Source organism: Aptenodytes patagonicus, chromosome 9 (genome assembly GCF_965638725.1).
Source record: "Aptenodytes patagonicus chromosome 9, bAptPat1.pri.cur, whole genome shotgun sequence".
NCBI classification, from domain to species: Eukaryota; Metazoa; Chordata; class Aves; order Sphenisciformes; family Spheniscidae; genus Aptenodytes; species Aptenodytes patagonicus.
In genome coordinates this window covers 1,138,660-1,162,580 of record NC_134957.1, presented here as the reverse complement: position 1 = coordinate 1,162,580, position 23,921 = coordinate 1,138,660, and the positions used below count along the sequence as shown (strand labels likewise).

General features: G+C 35.5%; 1 protein-coding gene across 6 annotated transcripts in view; it reads left to right on the top strand.

Moving 5' to 3' along the window:
- LRCH2 (leucine rich repeats and calponin homology domain containing 2) overlaps positions 1–23,921 on the top strand; it is a 56,386-nt gene that overhangs the window by 5,158 nt on the left and 27,307 nt on the right. For all 6 annotated transcript variants that reach the window (XM_076346869.1, XM_076346868.1, XM_076346866.1 and 3 more), the window contains exons 2-11: positions 12,307–12,451; positions 15,487–15,613; positions 17,719–17,824; positions 17,920–18,056; positions 18,280–18,413; positions 19,848–19,935; positions 20,993–21,104; positions 21,418–21,515; positions 21,602–21,669; positions 21,896–22,000. In XM_076346869.1, the coding sequence (XP_076202984.1) occupies positions 12,307–12,451; positions 15,487–15,613; positions 17,719–17,824; positions 17,920–18,056; positions 18,280–18,413; positions 19,848–19,935; positions 20,993–21,104; positions 21,418–21,515; positions 21,602–21,669; positions 21,896–22,000 (1,120 nt within the window). The remainder of the gene's footprint in view (positions 1–12,306; positions 12,452–15,486; positions 15,614–17,718; positions 17,825–17,919; positions 18,057–18,279; positions 18,414–19,847; positions 19,936–20,992; positions 21,105–21,417; positions 21,516–21,601; positions 21,670–21,895; positions 22,001–23,921) is intronic.

Below are 23,921 nucleotides of genomic sequence, written 5' to 3'. Positions count from 1 at the left end.
GGTTTCTTAGTCTTTCCAGTGTTTGGGCTAAGGGAAAATGAGTTGTATATGTCGTCTGAGGCCTTCTTGCTGAAGGCCAGTGATAAGGATACTTGTTAAGGATACTTGGTATTATAGACAGGTTAGGAAAAGTCTCAGTTCAGTGAGTTGAAGTTAAAACAACTGACTATTAGTTTGCCTGCATAAAAGGATTGCATTATGAAGAATGCCACTAATATCTTAATCTAATCTTAAAAAAAAAAAAAAAATTCCATGGTATAGCCTTATCTGAAATACTGACCTACAAGAAATGTGCAATGAGTAATTTTTTGACTTTTTGTATTCTCCATCCATCAAAACTAAATTTGCCATCACATTGACTATTTTTGTGCCTTGGAATATCAAAAAGATTTAACCTCTGAGATATTTCTGCTTTTGATCGATCTAAAGAACTTTGTGATGCATATTTCTGCTTTGTTAGTTATTATTTGAGGAGGGGGCAAATGTATTTAGATCACGAATTGTATTGCAAAACCTTGTATGATAAGAAAAATGGACTAGCCTTTGCTTTTTCAGATGTTTTTGTTTGTGAAAAGTATCTTCTCATTTTGACTTGTGAAGCTTTGTTGGAGCTCATTCAAGAGTATATATTCATTTTACTGGCAAGGCTGGCATTTAATGCTGAAACATGTCCTTAGCAAAAAGGTAACTGAATCAGACTGAAGGCTAGAATTCCACAGAAAATGCAAAGATACTCGCTAGATCTTTTTTGGTAAAAGTTCTACTTGACAGTGTGGAGAGACTTCTGAATTCTCTGCTTTTCTGTGGCTGTCCGACAGTCTGATTTTCATTATTCTTCCGACTAACCTGGGATTGTTTGCTGCTTGCTAGGAGAATCTGCTGCCAGGTCTGACAGATCTAGAGAAGGTATAGCACTTTAGGTAGGGGGCAGCGGGGGAAAAAAGGTCTTATTTTAGTTCTGTAACAGAGAATATTTTTTTTGCTTGACAGACATGATTATCACTAATGTGTTTCCAAGTGTCAACGTATGATTTCTCAAAAAATGTAGTTACAAGGCTTGAAGGAGCCCTGCATCTTAGGCCTGTTCGTAGGCTGCTGTCCAGCAGATGTAACTGCACAATGAGCAAATCCCTGACCATCTGTGTATTAAAACAAACATCTACTTCAATTTGTCACTTTATCACTGTTTCAATAGGTGGAACCAGTATGTAGTGGACAAGAACTTGATATATTAAAGAATGACCTAGAACTAAAAGGTTTATGGAAGTGTTCACTTCAAATCATTACATGCAGTAATGAGTGATATTACGTACTTATTTTTAAGCTAATAGAAGTGGCTACAGTCATTCTTAAATGCTGCCATGAGATCTGGCATGAGTAAGCGGGAGGCACCAGCAAATAAGAACAGATGCTGAAGTTGCTACAGCAGTTGCCTTTGTGTCTCAAGAGAACATGCTGTAGTTGTTGCTAGACGCCGTTCACTCTGTGCTCATGGAGTGTTAGTTTACCCATTTTCTTCAGGGTTTTTTCTGCTTCATGCTTACTTCACTTGCCTTTGTCTTCCAGCAGTCTGGCTTACTTTAAAAATGTTTCTGCTTAGTTTATCCAATGTTAAGCAATTTTATCCACACAAAAGATAAGTCATATAGTAAACACTGGTTACAGTTGATTGGTTGTAGCCTTTTGTCTCTGCCTCATGTCTATTTAGATTGTATGCTCTTCAGGGCAAAGGCCTTGGATGTATATAACTGAGCATACAGAGACTAACATAAGCAGCTTGGAGTTTTGTGTGCATTTTAGGTAATCCTTAACAAACCCAGACTTTGCTTCATTTACGAATGATGATTACTTTCTCTTATATTACTTTTCTGTGAAAGAGTTAAAATAATTTGAAACTGAAACTTGGAATTTAAAAACTTCAAAAACAAAAAAGAAATTGACAGAATTAAACCAGTAAGTAATGGCCAATTTAAGTGGGAAGAAGATGCCCTGTGCTCTAAACACACAAGCTTAATAAGTCTTGCTGACTTGTCAGGAAAACATGTTTCACCCTTTCTGGTAGTAAGCTGTTTTAAGAATTACAGACTAGACTAAAGTGCTGTGTTGTTTAGGGAAACAAATAAACTTCCTGTGGGATTTGCTGCTTACCATTTCAAACTACAAAAGATTTGTTGTGACAAGACACCTTCAGAAGTGGAGGGGAAGATAATCCTTGACATGTAGTAATGTCCTTTTGACTATATAGCCAATTGGTGTGCCAGTTTACCCCTTCATGTGCCAATTAGAGGAGTAAATGATTCCTTCCTCTTGCTGGTCTGTTCTTTATGTTTTGTTTTAATCATACTATGCTAAAATAACTGAACACGTGTATTCAAGAGTTGGAGCAGTTTGCTGTCTTGTGTTGGAAATGCCTGGATCCTTCTCATGTGGTAACATGGTGAGGAATTCTCTGAATTCATCTGTTGGTTTCATCCTTGTATTGGTGTGCAGCAGGTCAGCACTGACATGCCCCCCAGTTGTTCCAACCTTTAGATCAGAGCTTCTGGTTTAGTTTTTGAGTGCAAATTTCAGGAAAAACCTCATATACCTGAACCAACATGCGGCGAGTGGAGATGACTTACATGAAAAACGAGAATTGCTTGAACCAGACTGCCAATTTAGACATGTTCAATGTAGATGTGTCTAGTGTAGACTAGGAGATGATGATGGGCCGGAATAGTGGGTTCCTCAAGGCTACCTTGATTTCAAAGCCAGTGCGCTGGATCTCAATCCTTCCTTCCCGGTAGTAGAAGTCTGAGACAGCTGTTGGTCTGTTTCCATTACAAAAACATGTATTTCACGTGGAAGAACTGTGGTTCAATCTGACAGGATGCTTTTTTTGTTTAAATTCTTGAAGTAATAAGAATATGTATTTTTAAAAAGGATTTTCTTTTCTTCAGTAGTGCTGTTTAGTTTGAAAAGCCAGGAACTCAATCTGTAAAATACAGTTTCTTGTTGCCTATACAACCTTCCTTCTGTGTTTGACGAGCAACTTTTAATTACGTGGTCGTGTACAGTTTCTTCGTTTGTCACTTTAACCACACAGGCTGAGTATGTCACTAAAATTAGTGACATGGATAACCACAAAGCAGGTATTTCCTAGCTCTTCAGTTGTTGGATTTAGAACCCAAACACCGCTTTGTAATATCTCTTTGTAATATCTCTTTCACAAAAATAGAAGCTATTCTGTGCTCTGTCAAACACCCAGTTAAAAAAAGTAAAAGCTGCTCATAGCCACCTACAGTCTTGGGAGTGTTTTTCTTTCTTTTAAACAGCTCAAAGAAGAAACAAAAGTAGAGGAGTATGAAACTGAGAAGCAATGTGAAAAGATGGTTAGCTTCTATCTAATATGGAGGAGCCCTGTGCTAAAATATTTGATGGTGTATTGCCATGAGAAACATGGTCACTCACATTAGCACAGTCCAGTACGCTGTGTTTCACTTTAGTAGCATATAAGGAGACATTGCATGTGTTAGAAGACTGAATAAATGATTGAACATGCACTGGAAGCTGTTAAGTTGGCCAAAGTAATTCATTTTCCTGGAAGGTTTTTTCATCTCTCTCTAGCTATTAAACAGTGGTCACACTGGGGGCAAGGAAACACCTGCTTTATACTTTTTCTGAACTTGCTCAGAAGTCCTGAGTTTCTCATCCATGCGCGTGGCAATTTTGTGACTGCTTAAAAGCTGCAACTCTCTATCAGTGCTCTTTCTCCTTTCAGTTTCAGAAACTTCTCACTATTGTTTCCCTTACTGTCAAATTACTGTCACATCACTTGCAAAGGGTTCTTTTATCTTTGCTGCTGTCTCCCACTATATTCCCTGGCGTAGTAGGTGCTTGGGAAGGGGTGCTGGTCCTTATTTATGTGCAGTCTCTCTAATCATGGTTATATGTAAGATTATATACTATATAATTAGAAAAAATACAGAAAATTATATATACTATATATTAGAAAAATATTTTTCTAATATATAAATTGGACATAACTGTATTGATAAAAAGGTGTATCTAGCCCAGGATTCTCTATTAAAAGCTAATAATAATCTTTTTAACCTGTTACTTGATAACTTCCTTTGCAGCCCCATATTTTTACTGAAAATAGTGAAAATAGATTGTGTCCTCAGTTGTCTATTCCAGGCTGATGAAACCTATTCTGCATAATCTCTTATACTGAAAAATTCTCATGTGTGTGCATATACTCTTTGTATATGTTGTACTGTATCTTTTTTGAGATAATCCAGGAAGTGCATGCAGTATCAAGATATGGGTATGCAATGAAATATCTTTCTATTCTCTGTTCCTAGCACTGTTTTGTGCCTTTGACTTGAGTTGCCATTTTCAAAAAATCAAGACTTGAGTAATACGGCTGGATGAATCTCAGTTTTGAAATGTCAGCATATTCACTTACGAGTTACTAATTAAATACAATGCATTAAAGATAGAGAAGTATGTGAAAGTGAAATCCTCACAAAATTGTGCCTAAGATAAATAGGAAGCAACACTGGAAACAGAAGTAGAACTAGCAGCACATGTAACATTGCTGAAATGCAAAGTGCGTGTAAGACTTTTCCATCAATTTTTTTAATCATAAGCTACTGCAATATTAATCGTGAAGATGAAGTTCTGGTAGCATCATTTAAGTTTACTTAAATGTGAAAATTCTAACCATACAGTTTCTAAAGTAAGTTCTTCTGAGCAGGGACATCAAAAAGCTTATTTCTTAAAATGATCTTTTGCTTCTGTAGAAACTTTAAGTGATTTGTTCTTTCTACACATTGACTCCGTGCTTAGATTAAAAAAGCTTATAGTATTCTAAAAGTTTTGGTTTAGGGAGCTTTTCTAGATACAGGTTTTACAGTTAATATTCCAGGTGATTTGAAATTAAATTTCAACTATGACAATGTTGTATTAAAAAAGAAAAATATTCAGAGGATGATCTTTTATATGGCATTAAATACTTATTAGGCACTTGTAGAAAATAAGATTTCATATATATTTTTTGAAAGTGAAACAACATCAGTGTTACATGCTCAGGCGTAACTTCACAACAAGTTGTATCTATGTCTTCTGTTAAAAAAGTTGCTTCCCATTTGTGGGAAGACTGTGCTGCAGAGTGTGAATCCTGCTGTTTGTGATTCCATAATAAATGCTTATGGGGCTTGTGAACCAGTTCTGAGTTTTTCTGTTCTATGTCATTTTGATATGTCAATTAAAATATATAGCAACCACAAGGATTAGATGAAGACAGACTATGTTTCTATTTTACTTACAAGTATACACAACAGATAAAAATCAATTTAAATATTACTACAAAACTTTTAACAATAGACTTTAAATGTATTTAACTTTCCTTGTGACAAGGAAAGTATGGTGGTCAATTTAGTTTCCTGAGAGCTATAGGTGTGTGACAGGTATATCAGTTTCCTTATTGTGCATAAGAACTGATGGGTGCCCAGTTTGTTCTGTGTAGTCCTTCACCATAGCTCTTAATGTTGGAGAGCAAACATATATTTGTATGTGAAATACATAGTTACATGCAAAAATTATTTTGCTGTAATTCTTGAACATTCTTTACCAGTAAATTCTAAAAAATTTTTTGTCTGTTTTGCAGCTGAAGTGGTTGCTGTCACTTTAATATTGGGCTTACAGACTTCAGCTTAAGATCAGTAAATTCAAATAGTACCTTTGAATACCTGCTGACTCATGAATCCATTTTCCCCAGTCTTAGAATGATCATGTCATTTATATAGTACGTGATTCTTTTGAAGATTAAAACAAGATAGAAAACAAGGATATTCTTAGTGATTACACTAAAGACCAATCTTATTCATAGATTACGTAGATACTACTGAAATACTACAACAGAAACTGGCATCTTCAGTTTGCTAATAAACAACTACTATATACTATTTCCATGGTTTTTGTTACCTTTTTTACTTCTCAAAGCAGGATTGCTAAAACGAGGAAGGAGGAAAATGTAATAAAAGTGGGTTTATTTTCTGAACTGTTTTGTTCAAATACTTGTAAGTTGTTAGCAGCTCTTCAAGGTCTTTGGAAGCTTGATGCTGACAGAGTGGTAAAATGAAGGATAATGTTTTCAGATGTGGATAATTCAAGTTTAGTGTTAGCTCATTAATGTTTCTTTTTCATAAAATTTCTGAGCATCTGCATTTAATTATTCCCAGTGAAGAAGATGGCAAGACTAACAATAATGTGAAAATACAGTTTTTGTAGCATTACAAACATACCTGAATGGGAGATATACAGGCTTGGAACATATTCCTGAGGACTAAACTAGCACTTTTTCATGGTATGGCCATGCAAACTGTGCTAGTATAATATAAAATAGGATGGGAGCTAATGAAGTTACACAACTGCTGAGGAATTACTTGTTGAGCCACAGTCATGAACAATAACACCACCAACTGAGAGATTTGGAGGGTTTTTCTACTTAGCTTTGAGTTTCTGTGACTCTAATTCTGCAGCCCTGGTGGTTGTTCATCTGTAGTAGGTGAGAGATTTCCTCCACTACATGTATTAAAGCTATATAATAACATTGCAGGGCTCTGGAAGTTGACCCCAGCATGCCAGGAGTCCATGGTGGGCATAGTGTAGATGAAGTGTTAGACTGCTTTGGCAAGCTGACCTGTTCTTAGTTTTGGATTCATACGCTTCTTTCTATGCTATGCTGGAATCTCCATTCCTGGTAGAAGGTGGGCAACTCATGCTCATAGGAGCTTAAGGTATTAGGCTTTTATAGTCTGACTTAGGGGTTTTTGTTTGTTTGTTTTGTTGGTGGGGTTTTTGTTTGTTTGTTTTGTTGGTGGGGTTTTTGTTTGTTTGTTTTGTTGGTGGGGTTTTTGTTTGTTTGTTTTGTTGGTGGGGTTTTTGTTTGTTTGTTTTGTTGGTGGGGTTTTTGTTTGTTTGTTTTGTTGGTGGGGTTTTTTGAGACAAATGTCACTGTATTTCACACATGTGTCTTTGCTTTATGGTTAATCTTAAATGCTTGGCAGCTTGAATTTAACTTTCCTTCTTCCTCCTTAGGGAGAATGGGAAATGCATACATTTACTGGCCGATTCCTTTAAATTATTTTGACATTTCAGCATCTGGAATATCTTTGTGCAATAGAACTTAATTTCTTAAATTTTATATTCTGTCTCCTGTTCCTTGAATGTTGTGGTACAAATAATGCCCATCATTTACCATGGTTGATTGTGAAGTTAAAGGTGTTTGAAGTCTAATGTCCTTACCTGTGGGAGAAGGTGACACATTAGTAAAGCCTTAGTCTTGTCTGTGTTGCTAATATCACTCTTGGAACTCTATTAGATAGAATGCAAATCTGATAATTTTCTCTTTATAGGACCCTCCTCAAGGAGGGAGACTTGGCTTTCTGTTTGAGATGGGAGAAAAAGAAAGATGGGATATTTGTGTAAACAGAAGAATAGTTGGTAGGACATAAGGTTTTGGAGTGTTACACTAAGTAAGAACGTTTGCCTGCCTGTATTTCTTTGGTACCATTGGCCTGTCAAGTCAATTAATAATCGCTGTGTGAAATATAATTAAACTGAGGGTTTTTTTTAATGCTGTTATTGTTCAATATAAATTTTAACCATCACAGGGTTTGAATTATAAGATGACTGAGTGTTTTGTGGACATGGAAAACTTCTGCCTCCTGGAATCACTATATGCAGGTGTTTCTGCAGTGTTTGAGACTTAAGTTGTTTTTTTTTCTTCTCCAGAATCATCTTGCATCTGACAGACTAATAAATTTTACCCATGTTTTGTGTGTTGATCTCAGATTTGTGTTTAGATCGGCTAAAAGTGTATCTTTAGGATCAGGTCTGAACAGTTTTAATTTTATACATTCATTGACTTCTGTAGGACTAATTATATAGTTACTGTTGTGCTTAAATGTTTTTTGGCTTAGACTCGGCTAAAGTATTACTAGAAAAACTGTCTAGGAAGATCTGTACGTATTACAAGTTAGGAGAGCAGATCTGGGTTTTGCGGGGGTGTGGGCTGTTGTTTTATTTTCGATCTAGTTTCTAAATAAAATTTTGGAATACTTTGAGCAAGCAAAAATCCAACACCAGTATCACGGATCAGCATATTTTTATGAAAAATGTTATAACGTCAAGATGAGGTTCAAGTGTAAATTTCCCAACTAAGCCTTGTATTTCAAATTCAACATGTAGTGCATGCAAAGTGTGAGTATAAAAATGATTGTACTGGATCAAGTAAAAGGCCAGTCTGTTCTAGCAGCATGCCTCTGATAGTAAGCAATAATGAATGCTTAGGGAAAAGTGCAAAAACAAGGCAAACGTGATGTTAATACTATTTGACTACCTTACTGCACACTGCTGTAACCTGACAGCTTGAGCTTTTTGTTTTTCCTTTTGATCATGGCTTAAATTTATACAAGATACCTGCTTACTTCTAATAGCTTCCCCTCCAAACTCTGACTGATTTCCTAAAATTCTTCCCTTTTGAACTTTCAATATATTGTCTTTTAATCATTGTCTTACAGTCAGTAAAGACTTTACTCTTTCTGGTAAAAAGAAACTAAGTTGCAACCAACTTCTTCATATTTCTGTAGTTCCTCTTTTAAATTTAACATTAGTAATGGTGTACTTCTCACTTTTATTGTTTCTGCAGAGATAGTGAATTGAAATACCCTGTGATTGATGAGCAGTCATGGATAGTGTCTTCTATTTAGTCTTCACATAACACCCCCAATTTAGAGTTTTCCAATCTAAACTGATTAAGCAAAGAATTCCTATAATCTCACTTTTAGAGGAGTTGTCACTTTAAATCATCTGTGGTTCTGCATTTAGCAGCTTTCCTTGCTGCTTCAGTCTATTAACCCTTACAAAACCATTCTCATTTTAAGTGCCAGCAACGTGCTTCCATTTTGATTGCAATGAAGTTTATCTTTTTTATAGAGGAATGCTCTATTCCAGAAGTTTCCTCCTTTTTTCTTACAATATTTTCTCAGTCATACATTGGATTATTAGTCTTCAAAAGGTACCTAAATTGCATAAGCTTCACATCTACATTTTGTTTAGCATAATGGATGAACTCATAAATTTTTTGCTCGTTGTGAAAACATTTCTGGAGTCGAAGTCATTTTTCAGTTTGGATAAAGAATAGCATTACTTGTTTTTAAAAAGCTGTAAGTACATTTGATATATGAATATTGTGGAAAACTATATACACTTCAATCTTTCTCTTTAGAAAGATCTGAACTCCTGGGGCTATTCTAATACTGTTTTGTAATGAATGAATGAAAAATTGCTTGGAGAAGTCATACTATCTTTCAACTCTTTATTTACCTTTTTTATTTTATTATTGACAGGTAGTGGGTATCATTTCCTATTTTAATAGGACTTCTGGCTTTCATAATGGAAAAGTGGAATCCTTGCCCCACAGCGTTTTAAGGCATTATTTTCAGGGAAGTGTTTTTGACAGTAATATATACCAATCTCACAATATTTGTATATTTTCTTCTAATGGGAAATTGTATGTTTTTTGTATGAGGGTACACTAAGGGACTTCAACCAGACTCTGCTAATGTGATGTTTGTCAAGCCAGGCTATAAACCACAGCTGGTTTTATATTGCCTGTTGAGTACCACAGTCCTGGTCCACTCATTGTCCAGAGTAGAGAGTTGGTGCACACTATAGTTGTTGTCTGGCCCACCTCTGGGTTTTATTTCTGCAGAAGAAATGGTAAAGCTGTTTGGGTTTTTTTAACCTGTGTCTTTCCAAAACGTGTGGTTGGGGTATGGCTGGATACACATACAGGGGCAGAATTTTCATGGTGCTCTTGAATCTTCCAGTTCAGATATTACCTACAGTACTGCTCTTTGGATCAGTGGCAGTAGGGTGGGAATCTGTCATTTGTATTTTGTGGACTAGATCTTTGTACTAGCCTTCAGTTATCTTTCCAGCTGCTGATGAAACAAAATCAGGAAGAGCCTTAGAGCTGATTTCTTCAGAATGGGATTGTATCAAAGACTGTTGATCATGTGGTGGAGGTTGTAGAACTGTGCCGGCCATAAAACTGTGTGCATCTTTTCTACACACAGTTATCCCACTCTGCTGAATATTAGAATAAGAGAGCCTTTGTTTAACCTAAAAAGGGTTTTGCAGAAAATTCTTTCATGTGAAAGCTGCCATTTTTCTATAATGTTTTGAAAATTGGAGTGGTGGAAAATAGAAAACAAACCTCATTATTGTGAAAACTTTCTCAAGCTATGCTAAATTTTTTTTAATAAGCTTTTTAATTTTAGTTGGGATGTTTAATTTTAGTTGGCTTTATTCCCTTTTTCATTCACTTCATTAAGAATGCCAGTCCTGCAACATAAATCTTTCTCTTTCTGCCTCTTGCAGCTTGAGTTTGCAGAATTCAGTGTCAGCAGTGGATGCCCTGATCTAAAGGAAGGCTTTGTGATACTTTAGCTTGAGAATGTTTCTTAAAAATGATGGAATGATGGAGTGACAGCCAGTTAGCTCACAAATTTCACATATTGTAGACTTCAGGAAGCAAAGTTGAGGCTACTTCCAAAAATAATGCCACTGGAAGGTGATGTTTCATTGTACCATTTTACTTGATGGGCATCTGCAGGACACCGTGTGGATGGCCTTCCCCACTCTGGGCACACTGATGACTTGCATTCAGCCTGTTGTGTACCAGCATCATGTGGTGTTCTCTGCAAAGCTATCTTCTACCCTTTTGTCCTCCAGCCCACACTGGTGTGAGGAGTTATTCTGCCACAGGTGCAAGTCTTTGCATTTGCCTTTGTTAAACTGGATGGGGTGTCTGCCAGTCAAGGTCACTCTGGCTGGCATCCCATCCCTCCAGCATGTGAGTTGCCTCTTCGCTCCCTCCAACTTGGTGTTGTCCGGACTTCCTGAGGGCACATTCTATCCTGTTTTCCGGGTTGTTGATGAAGATACTAAATGATACTGATTCCAGCGTTGGTGCTGAGAAATGCTGCTCATAGCAGCATGTTAAGCTATCCTCTTTGAGCCTGACGGTGACTTTGAGCCGCTTTTCCAGCCACTTTCTAGTCTGTTTTTTCAGTCTAGTGTAGAACAAACTATATGTTTGTTCCAATGATAACGTGATAGGAGCTAAGCAGAAACAGTTGTTTCATGCAAGTGTTAGAAACTGAGAACTAAAGCCTGAAATAGCAAGGGATCTGTATTACTTCTTTGTTAAAAGAGTTTGTTCAGCGTTTCTGAGAAACCACATCCTTTTGAAATACCGGGTTGGGAACCAGGGTTACTTTCAAAAAAGTAGACAGTCATTCTCCAGTAAACATCTTTCTTCCAAGGTAGTTTCATGGACTTTCTATGACACAGGTTCTGGTAGTTAACGGATAATTTCCAGGATTCTTGGGTCACATCCCACTTGAATTTTCTGGTCTTTTTAAAGATTTCATATAGTCAGAGATGGTATGCATTTTTGTAGTGTACTGGTTTTTCATATCTTCTGCATGCAGATTTGCATAATGCAGTCATGCATTGTCAAAATAACTCTAGCTCAAGTATTATGTTTCCATTGTCAAAGATATCTTCTCCTTCTGCTGTTAGGCTAGGCTAAACTGCATCCTTATTTTTATAGCTAAATGCATTTGGCATTGGTTTTTGTGACTTTATTATCTTTTTAGTTAAGTTATAAATGTGTAACTGGAGAATGTCTTAGTTACTGTGCTTGCAATAAAGAATATTTTTTAGATGAGAATTGTAGTTCTTTAGCAAAATAAATACGTAAGGTTTTTTTGCAAACTTGGCTTTAGTGTTGCAGATATTTTGCACAATGAAATCAGATTCTAATGTAGCTGTCAAACAGGAAAAATAATGTTTACTGGGTTTGTACCTTGACTTACTGTTGTGCCTAGAATTGGAGGAAAAAAAACACAACAGTTGCACAGAACAGAGTGATAGAAGAGGGACAATCATAACTGATATTTAGCTGCATTTTTAAATGTTCTTATTTATGTAGTGGGTAATACATTTTTGAATTCCTGTCATTTTTTCTATTTTCTGTTATAATTGCATATCAAACAATAATCTTTTAGTATTTTAAGTCTTTTTTGTGTATTAATTATAGGCAGTAGCATCTGGTAAAACTGAATTATTTTACACTTCTTGCAACACCTTAATTTTTAGGGGCATGACAAGAGTAACAGTGGGTACTTTTATCTCTCACTGCAGGGAAATTTTTGACTAAAAAAGGATGTTTTTTTCTTTTGCTTCTAGATCTTTCAAAGAATAGATTTACTGAAATTCCTCCTGATGTGTGGCTGTTTGCACCACTGGAAACTTTAAATTTGTATCACAACTGCATCAAATCCATTCCAGAATCTATTAAAAACCTGCAAATGCTTACCTACCTTAACATTAGGTGAGTAATGCTTGTTATTTTTGGTCTTTATATAACTTCACTGGAGGGGGTGGCATTCTACTTCATCAGGTCATTGAGTGCACTTGTGCCCTCATGTTTTGCCCAGATAGATAAAATTATTCTGTTTCTTTGTGTTATTCTTGGTGTTGTAGGGCCAGCAGTTGTTGCTTCCTTTGTGGGGAGGAATTGACTGCATTGTGAAATTTCAGTCCGTAAATTATGGTAGCTGAGGATGAGGAGAATTTACAAAGTTTTCTTTGCTTTTAATGTTAGGCAGACAGACGATGTTTAGAAACTACACATGTAAAAATTTGCTGCTCTCAAGAGGGTAGGTTACTCTGTCCAAAAGGCCCTATTTTGCACATTATTTACATCCATTGCTGTATTGCTGTTCTTAAACTTGGAAAACATATGGTTGGATCTTCTCAGAAGAACAGAAGATTAATAAGAGCTCTGGAAGGAGGGGGAATCTAGAGGAACCCTCCCATAAAGAGCCGAGACCCTGTTTTCCACAGTATTCCTTGTTTCTTGCGTTGACTACATCAAGTCCGAAACAGTCTTCTTGGCTAAGAGCTATTCAACACGTGAGATTTGGCTCCAGAATTTATTTTGAAAAAACTTTGACTTGATCCTTGGAAAAGAAAAAAGTAAAGAACTATGTCTCGAAATCTGCAAATATCAGTACTTACAGTAATAATTTAAGAGTAGTCTGTTCTGTGGCAGTTCTAAAGAGGATTAATGATATGATAAAACTCGGTGTTTTCTGAAAGAAATTTGACGTAACTTTCTTCACAGAGCAGCAACAGCCCATTTCTCTTTTGATGGTAATTGAGGTGCTGAATACAATTCTTTACGCAGAAATAAAGTAGCGCATAGTTCTAACTGGGCATTGCATGTTATTTCAAGAGTAGAATCTTCTAATCATCATTTGCCTTACTGTGCTTTGTCTTCATTTCTGTGCTAATGTCTGGGGACTGTTTTCACAATGCATGCACATGTGGGCTACGGTAGTTGAAGAACAGGCTAAAATCCTGGCTTACTAGTTTCAATATTTTGTTACAGAAGAAAACCGCATGATCTCAAATTCTAATTTTGGATTCAGATGGCTGGAGAAATGTATTGTGCAATTCATAGTAAAGTAGGCAGCTCTTTTAAAAAAACAAAAACAAAACAGAGGGAATTTATTTCTGTTGCAGAGAATGACTGTTTCATTGCCACATTTTTATAATAAATTAAAGTTTACTTGCACGTTATATTTTTGCTTCTCATGCTCTCTAACCAAAAAAGCCTGTCACATCTGCCTGAAATACAACATAAAAAAGGAGACTTATTGTATACCTGCATCCAAAACTTATTTGTATTGTTCACTTAGAATTAGCAGAATAAATACATTACTTTTATAAAGATACTGATAGAAGTTAGATTCATTTTATGGTATTAAAATTGCAGTACTACTTTGAAGCTGAAATGTTGCAAGAACAAATTTATTTTTGTTGGTTTTGCAGCCTTATAAACTGTAGTCATGGAGAAAAATAATGTAAAAAGCTTTGGTTTAAATATGACAACAGTGCTCTGGTACATATCAATTAAACAGTAAAACTTCTGGATTTTTCTTAATATAGTGTGAACATAAATGTCAACACTTAAGTCGTTTGTTTTTTTTAAAAATAGACTTCTGGCCTCCACACAGTTCTACTTAAATCAACAGCAATTACTGAAATTTTTTTTACTTTTATGTATGAAAGGAATTGCTTTCATACCACATATGAACAAGCTGGTTTTCCAATGGGTTTTTTAAATGTACAAGTACCTTATTAGAAAAATTCTATGTATTTCTGGCAGTGTGTCATGGTTTAACCTCAGTCAGTAACTGAGCACCACACAGCCGCTCGCTCATTCCCCCTGCCCCCCCCAGTGGGATGGGGGAGAGAATTGGAAGAGCACAAGTGAGGAAAAACTAGTGGGTTGAGATAAAAACAGTTTAATAATTGAAATAAAATAATAATAATGTAGTAGTAATAATACACAAAGCAAGTGATGCACAGTGCAGTTGCTCACCACCCGCCAACCGATGCCCAGCCAGTCCCCCAGCAGCAGCCCCCCCGGCCAGCTTTCCCCCAGTTTCTGTACTGAGCATGACGGCACATGGTGTGGAATGTCCCTCTGGCCAGTTTGGGGCAGCTGTCCTGGCTGTGCCCCCTCCCGGCTTCTTGTGCACCTCCAGCCTTCTCAGTCGGTAGAGCATGGGAAGCTGAAAAGTCCTTGGCTGGTGTAAGCATTACCTAGCAACAACTAAAACATCAGTGCGTTATCAACTTTGTTCTCATCCTAAATCCAAAACACAGCACTGTACCAGCTACTGGGAAGGAAATTAACTCTATCCCTGCCGAAATCAGGACACATTGACAGTCTGCAGTTGGTAGTTTTCCCAATATGGATTTAATTGAGATTGTCAGTAACTGTATATTTCTTGTGTACAAAGCAGACATACGTGTGTGCAGTTGGAAAATGATATACACGAAAGAAATAAATTTTAATTAAAACTTACCTTCCAGACTATTGCTCAGCAAAGTAATAAATAAATGTTAAGGGCTTTTTGTGATGGCTCAGGAGCAACATGACCATGTGACATGAGAAGCAATGGCCTTGTATAAAGTTCTGATTTGCTGAGAACGTTATATTGGTAGACTGTCAGATCAGGTGGTCCTTTTGAAGGTACCAGAAAGCAGAATAAAAGCAAACATCAAACGTTTCTTTTAACAGATTTCTCTGTACCTTTTAGTGTTAGATTCAGTTATAGTACATACTCATTTCATCAAGCGAGGTGGGGACCTAAAATTCATGTATTGGAGAGGCTTTATCTGGTAAGGAATTCATGATGGAGACTGTAGCTTAAATCTAGATGAAATTGTAATAGGTGGAGAATATCTTCTGGAATAGGAAAAAAGTTGTACAATGCGCATCTCGGACTCCCCGTCAGGCTTAAAAAGAAGATTATATTCCAGCCTTGTTTGTTCATTTTTCTTTCTTTCAAGTCGAAATCTTTTATCAACGTTGCCAAAATACCTGTTTGATCTTCCACTTAAAGTTCTGGTTGTCAGTAATAATAAGCTGGTCTCCATTCCAGAAGAAATTGGAAAGTTGAGAGATCTAATGGAGTTGGTAAGTACAGTTGTGAACCATTTTACTAAGTAAACCTAAACTATAAGCAGTTTATTTACGGTAAAAGAAAAATATAAATTATTAAATTTTTTAAATATAGAACTACAAAATGTAAATTCAGTTACTGCTTTTTCCTAGTGTTTGAGCTCAAATTACAGGCGTAATATATTGTAGAGTTTCAAAAATGGGGTTAAACACAAATCAGTATGTTGGATTACCTAAAACTTAAGGGGCTCATAAATAAAATCGCTCTTCAGATTATTTCATTTGAGTCCCTTGCTTGTATGTTGTTAAATATGGTGAATTTTTCTGTTTACCTTCCTTACAGTAATCATAATTCTATTATTTTTCTTATATGTTATCGGCAATCTTCTTTCCAGCTGAAGAGTTCATCTCTATTTACTCTGTACTCTTATACAAACTATGCCATTCAATCATTGTTGTCTTGTTCTGTGGTTTGGTTCCCCCCCCCCCCCCATTTCTGCTATTCCGTTATTTTGATTGGGGTGAATAGAATGATGTGTGAAATTCACAGTTTGTGTCTGTGCAACATGATTTTTATCCTATGGCATACTAAAGTTTTGTGCTTTGTCATCCATTATTTTCTCTATATTTCTTAATGTTCTGGGATTTTCTGGTCATTACTCCGTGTTAAGCTCATGTGTTTTGGAGAACTATGCACAATTATTCACCGACCTGGCACTTGGATTAGGTCTGGTTTTTTTTTTTTTTTTTCAGTATGTATGATTTCTTTGGTCATTGCAAGCAGTCCTTATCTTGTTTCCAGAGTAGCTGTGTATGCCCTGGAGATTTCTTTTAACACGACCTAATTTCTGAGCTATAAATCAACATTCTTTTTTAATTTACGAGTAATATGAGAGATTCTGAATGTTTGTGAGGCTTTTCTAGTGTCCTCTACTCTTTGGTGAGAAAGTCTTTATGCTCACTTGAGCATCATAGGATTTCAAGGTGGGATCACTGCTATTGTTTTCAGGAAGTGAATGTTTTTCAGAATTGTAGTTGTATTTTTGGCTTAGTTTTCAAAATTGTTAAACCTAGAATGTGTGCTTGATGACACAGACTAAGGACATACCAGACAGTTTCATTCCAGTACCTGTGTTACACCTGTTTAGAACATAAGTAATATATATATAATTAAAAAAAAAGTTGACAACTAAGCCGTGCGCTAGAAAGGTGCTTTTAGCAAGGAAATCTAACCTTAAATTTGGTGACATGGACAGAGAACAATTTGCAATAGATACACAACAGTTGATCCCAAGCAGCCTGTACTTTCTGAGACGTCCAGCTATGTGCAGGCATCGTTGTTGCGAAAAGTAGATGAGCAGTGCCTAAGCTGAAGCTCTGGAAGTGTGTAGTGGAGAAGGAGGCTGGATTTGTCTGGTTAAGGCCTGGCTTCTAGTTACTGACTTAGCTTGTCTTTAAAATCAGCTTCCAGTTTTTCATCAGATGAATAGATATCTATCATTGTTATCTCGTCTAGGAAACTAGTCTCTGAAGTCAATTTTATTGAATCAGAAATAAAAAAGGTTAGAAACAGTCATATCAATGTGACTGTTGACTCGGTCTGGACTACATAAATGTTAAATTAGTGGCAGAAATAGCTGTAGTCTGTGTTCGCTTGGTGCAGCTCTGTCATCCTCTCGTGCTTGTATCTAAAAAGTTGGTGAGCCTGCTACTGCTCTTTGTAAATTTTTAGTTGCATGGATTGGTTCAAGATTTTTTACAGAAGAAGAATTTTTATAAAAGGAGCAGAATGCAAATCATTTGCCAGCAGTAGCACAAGAAGTTTTTAACTGATAAGGGAACTACAGCAGGAACTCCTGATTCCTAGGCTACAGTTTTAATCTCAAAACCAGTCTTTCATCATTCATTGGTTTAACTTTTTGAATTGAGTTTCTGAAACATGAATCACTAAATACTGAAGAAACAGTGAGATCTGTTGTGATACTACTTCCCTTTGTGGAAAAAACAAGAGAGAGGATTTCTTGTTTTTATAGTATGCTTTATAGTAGTTTTGATAGCAGTTTGTTTTCCTTTGTTTAACTTAAGATTTTCAGTTAATTTATTAATTATATCTTTCTTAGGATATTAGCTGCAATGAACTTCAGGTTCTTCCCCAGCAGATAGGAAAATTGCAGTCACTTAGAGAATTAAACATAAGAAGAAATAATCTCCATATGTTGCCAGATGGTAAGCTACTAGTCTTCATTTCTTTAATGTAGATAAATTAAGTAAAGTGTTAAGAAGATATCTGATTCCTTTTTTTTTTGTTTCCCCCAATGCAGAATTAGGAGAGCTTCCCTTGGTAAAGCTGGATTTTTCTTGTAATAAAATTACAGAAATTCCACTTTGTTACAGAAAGTTACGTCACTTACAAGTTATAGTTTTGGATAACAATCCAATGCAGATACCACCAGCACAGGTTAGTATTAAAGTGTTCTAGTTCAGAAATTTGCACTAGGATCTTAAGAAAGAAGAAGCTGTTCTAAGTTACACCAATCAAGTTTTCATTTTTTTGGCTTTATTTCTCCTAGTGGGAAGTTGTGGGTACAAACTCAGTGTAGAAGGTATTTGTTGGGGTGCATTTTCAAAAGACATGCTATGTAATTAAGATTTTTTTTTGTTGTTCATTTGTTTCCCAACAGATATGTTTGAAGGGTAAAGTACATATATTTAAATTCCTCAGCATTCAGGCGTGCCTCAGAATAGATAAAAAACCAGATTCTTTGGATCTTCCGTCATTAGGTAAACGAATCCCCTCCCAGCCACTCACAGACAGGTGAGTGGGTTTTTTGTTTTATTTTACTTTAGCATTTGCTACAAAGTGATCTGTTTATTAAAGATAATAGCTGTAATTTCAATACTTTAAATAAAGAACAATTAGAAGTCATAATATTTATTTTCTAAGCTTGTGTTACTGGAAGCTTAATTGGCTCAGGTGAGCTGCTATGAAAAACTTTCATTGTACTCACTAAAGATTTGGAAATCAGAACAAAGATGTATTAAATCTATTTATTGGAAAACTTAGCTATTTATTTCTCAAACAGATATGTCAAAACAGTAGATGAGAACTTCCCATAAAAGTCTTTGAATATAGAGTTAGTCTGTTGGATGGAAAGTCTGCCTCCCACATACATATTTAGGGAAACTAACTTAAATATCAGTGAAATACCATGGATTTTTTAATTAGATTAGTCGAGGTCAAAAAGTGCAGAATATTTTATTGGACTTCTGTACTGAGTACCTCTTGAGTAATTAAATAGGAATCCTTTTGTATTTTCTGTTGTCAGTTGGCTTGCCATTGGAAACCATATGGAACAATACACTCTCTTTGCCTGTTTTCTTAAAATGTCACATGCAACCTGTGCCTCTCTGTGTTCAATGCTGAAGGAAAGATGAAAGTTATGAATAAAGCTTACACAGAATCATCTGAACCATCAGATTCAGTCCATGGTCTTGGTCTTGGGCAACTGTGCCATAGGGAATTAGTCCACAGTGCCTATAGATCGCTTCTAAATGCTCCTAAAAACTACGGTCCACAACTGCTCCCCAAAAGCCTCCACTGAACTTAAGGCCTACAGCTAAAATGGATTGCAAAGGAACAAAGTCGTGGGTATTACCACGGTATATCATATTTGTAGTAGTGAGAACTTGTTTAATTAAACTTTCCAGATAATCTTACGATGTAAACCAAGCTCCAGTGCACAGTTAGAAGACACATCCTGCTGATGCTGTCAGTTTTATGTCTTCGAAAGGCATAAATTTGGAGGAAATATTTCATAGATATTCAGGCAGAGTTAAACCATTATAATATGACAGTCTATTAGGGAAGGTATATTTGCTACTAATAGAAAACAATGTCTGCCAGTAGAATTCAAGGAATTGCGGTTTTCCAAAGGAAGCCTTCTTTTCTCAAGACAGTATTTTTGAATGAAATAGAACAATTCTGAAATTGCATAGATACAGAGAGAGTACTGTAATTGATCATTTCCACTTTAACTTTGCTTTGATACTTTTTTGTTGAACAACTCTTGTAGGAGATTAAGAATTTGTTCTTTGCACATGGGGCATTGTGCAAATATTCTGTATCAGCAACTGTAGATGAGTATAGAGAACGTATTTTTAAAAGGATGTTTATTTTCTTTTAGAAAAGTGAAACTACTGTTTCTTTCATTCCTGTGTGGTTTTTTGTGTGTTGTTTTTCTTAATGTAGCATGGAGGACTTTTATCCCAATAAAAATCATGGACCAGACTCTGGCATCGGGAGTGATAATGGGGATAAAAGGTTGTCCACAACGGAAGTGAGTATTTTTCAGTTGAATTTGTGCAATTTCTGTTTTTTAGAATTTTTTTCCTGTGTATTTTGTATCATTTGAAAAATAACTAAGTTGCATTTAACGTTCTTTGAATATCTGTACAGTTGAGTTTAAACCATTAGATTGCCAGTATCAGACACAAATTATTTACATATTGCTTCAACTTTTCTGGTTAAGGTTCGTTCCAGTCCAAACTTCATACATTTTAAAACTGAATTCTGACCTAAGGAGTTGTTTGGATCTTTTAATGTGTTAGGTGCATAATTATTTTCTACACAAAGGACAAAATTTATTTGAAACTTTCTTTTGTTATTAATGAAATGAATGTACATAAGAAAATGAAAGTTTATTTGGACTAAACTTGAGTGTTGTATATGTTAAAATTTAAACAACAATTAGGATTACTAAACTTCTGGATGATCTGCTAGGTTTAAGGTGAAGAATAAAAATCCCTACAAGTTATCTGTGTATTTGTGGAAGTCTAGATTGAGGAGCTGTAATTAATAACAGTGATGTCAAAGCTGAATAGTGTAGAACAAAAGATTTTTTGAAACTTTATGAAGAGAATTATTACAAATGCAGAGTGATTGTTAGTGGGAAAACTGTAGAACAAGGAGTATTACTAGTTGTTTTTTTAAGAAAATTCCAAATGATTAGAAGTAAAGCTGTGATTTTTTTTTTGTTTTTCCCCAGTGGCCCAACAAGGGTCAAAGTAGTTGGAGGCTTTAGATAAAGTATCTAAGTACAGTTTTCTTAGTGCACTGACAGGGGCTGGACTGGACCTCTTTGAACAAAACACTGTATTTCAGTATTATATTATGTATTGAACAGTTGTCTGTCACTCCCTAAGCTATAATTCTCTTAAACCCCCTTCCCACCCACCCCCAAAAAAAAAACCCACCTGACTTGATGTTATTTTTTCTGTCCTGGGAGCCATCCCTCATGATAGGGTCAGGTGCTCTATAATTTGTGAGTTCTTAGCAAATCATATAATAATGTAATTTATATGTAAGTTCTGTATTAAATGTGACTGTCTTTGCAGCCATCTGATGATGATACAATCAGCCTTCACTCCCAGGTATCAGAATCAACAAGGGAACAGACATTAAGGAATGACAATCATGTAATGGGAAGTAAACTCGATCCACAGAAAGGTAATATCTGTTGTGCATCTGTCATTTTAGGTAACAGAAATACTTTTGCTTAGGTAAACTAATATAAGAAAATTGCACAAAATGATATGATCACATGTTGGCATTGTATTTTCATCATTTCAGAAAACAATGTAATAATCACAAATAGACAAGGCCAGAAAGAAAAAAGATTATTTCTAGCTCAAGGAGACATGATTTCATTGTTTTATCTTTATCTGACATTTTTCATAAGTACTTACCTCTCTCAGGAATAACATTTGGTTGAGAGAACTGTTTAATTTCATCTTTTCCATTCTTCATCAATCCTTACTAGACCAGGAGGTGTATGATTACATTGATCCGAATGCAGAAGAGGGAGCTGTTCCTGAGCAAGGAGATGTACAGATTGGACCATTGCTGTCTTATATCAAGGTAGTATAGCTTGACAAAAGAAAAACCATTCAGCAGGCTTGCTTTTTTTTAATTCAAGTCTAAGTTTATTTTTCATTCTGTGTAAGGAACGGGGAAAACATCCTGAGAAATCCCAGAAAACAGAACAGAATGAGGACTGGGCAGATGAAAAAAGGTAAATCTTCTTGATCTTTTTTGGGAAGGTTTTACCGACTGTGGGGGGTGAGGGTGGTTTTGCTTTAAGCTCCTTGCATATGGAGGAAAGAAATCTCATATTGAACACATAGTGCTCCTTGGACAGAAAATAAGCTTATAGGAAACACTTTTTAGTTATTGTCCACTAATGTTGCCATTTCTGTGTCTTGACTTGCCTGACTTAGTAAAGCACTAATGTTTTTCAGACTTCAGAAAGAACAACTGCTGGCTGAGGATGATGATGAACTCAAAGAAGTGACTGACTTAAGAAAAATAGCAGCTCAGTTACTGCAGCAAGAACAAAAACACAGGTATTACAATATTAGTTAAGATAACTTGTGTTACAATTAATTTATTCTTTCACCTGCCTTATACCCAAAAGCTCTTGACACCTTATCATTTATGAACAGTTTCGTCCAGCTGTTAAGCAGTTAAAGTGACAGACTCTTTCAAGATACCTGTCCTGTGTTTCTTTCCATAAAATTGCTGTCTAGAGAAGCAGTGATATACCTCCTATGGAAAGGAAGAGATGAATGTGAAAGTCTCTTGATTTCCTGGTTTGATGTATGTAACTTTTTAATACTTTTTTTTCAAAGCAGTATACTTAAGTAGGCATGGTTAATACTCATATAAGTAGATTATTGGTAACACGTTAAAATGACTTTGTCTTAGTTTGTATGAGTTACGGAACCTGCATACAGTTTGCTTGTGACTGGTTATTTTTATTCAAATACGAGGTAATTTAGGTGGTACTTCCTCCATTCAGTCTGATGCGAGATATAAATTTCCTGTGGACTAAAGGGGAAATTTGTTCAAACATTAGTCTGTCAAATGACAGAGCATTTAATTATATATTGTATATAAAAATAAATAATTTGAACAGTGTAAGTTCATCCTGATGAACTGCCTGATTTTCTCCACTTCATGTTGGGCATCACAACAGAATGATTCTTGAAAAGGAGCTGTAGAACAAGCAGCAGATTAAAGGAATGTAATAGAACAAGTTAAGAACTGTGTAAAAGGAAGAGCAGGAAGGAATACCTGGAGATGCATAGGATGTGGACAGGCTAGGGTAGGAAGCGATTTCTCTCTGGTTCCTTTACCAAGCAGGCAAATAACCAGTGAGGTACTTTGGCGAGAGTAAGTTCTTTCCTGAAAGGTAAAAGTTGTAGTTAATAGTAATTCATTAACTAAAATAGTTCATTACAGTCGTTCATTAACACACAGAAAAGGATTTAACTTCATACCAGCTTAAATACTATTTTTTTCTTTTGAATTTCTGTGTAACGATGAGATTCTGCACTGCTGTTTTTCTTTTAAGATAGTTGAAATACATGTAAAGCCTTTAGAGAAATTGATATCCTGATACTATGAATTGCAGAGGTTTAAAAATTCACTGGTGTTTTATATTAGTTAAATATAATAGCAGTAGTGTGTGTGTGTAAAAGATAAAATAGGTTTTACTTATAACTCTATGCAGTGTATTTAAGAATTGGTTCATGTTGGGAATGGAAAATGAGAATGAAATCTTAATGCTAATACGTTATTATTACCAAGAGTATTGCAAAAAAGATTAAGAATGCTACATTTTCTTGTATTAATTTATTAATAAAGAGAGAATAAGTGTGGTTTTCTTATATTAGGTTTTTATATGATGGTTATTTATATTGCATGTGGGTCTTGTTTGATTAGTTTTAATATTTCCTGGTTATCTAATCATTTGAAATACCAAGCCAGTCCTCTTCTGTGGTACTGCAGCTTAAATTTTACTTGTCATAGTTGTTGTATCTTAATGCAGCGATCTTGCTAATGGTTCTGTTTTGCTCTTGAATTGTTCAGACATATGCAATCTTATTACTTGTTAAGTTTTACTTCTTAGTTTAGCATTTAAATTTTATAGCTTGCTTATGTATCTTTAAGTACATGAGGGCAAAATCACCTCTGATATAAAATTTAGCCCTGATTTTGAATCCATAATTTTGTGAATTTATAATTTTTTTGTCATAAGCAGCAATAAGAATAATATTTAGAAGTTTAGTGAAGATATTTCTGTGTTTATTTGAGGAAAATACGTTCAATCTGAGTAAGCAGAATCTTCAGAAAAGTGAGCATCATGAAATAATTTCTTACTAATCGTATTTCTGTTCGTTCAGTGTGGTTTTTTTTTAAATATTATGCAGTCTCTTTTCTTTTTGCTTGCTATGCTAATGACTTCCCTGTCCTCTCCCATCA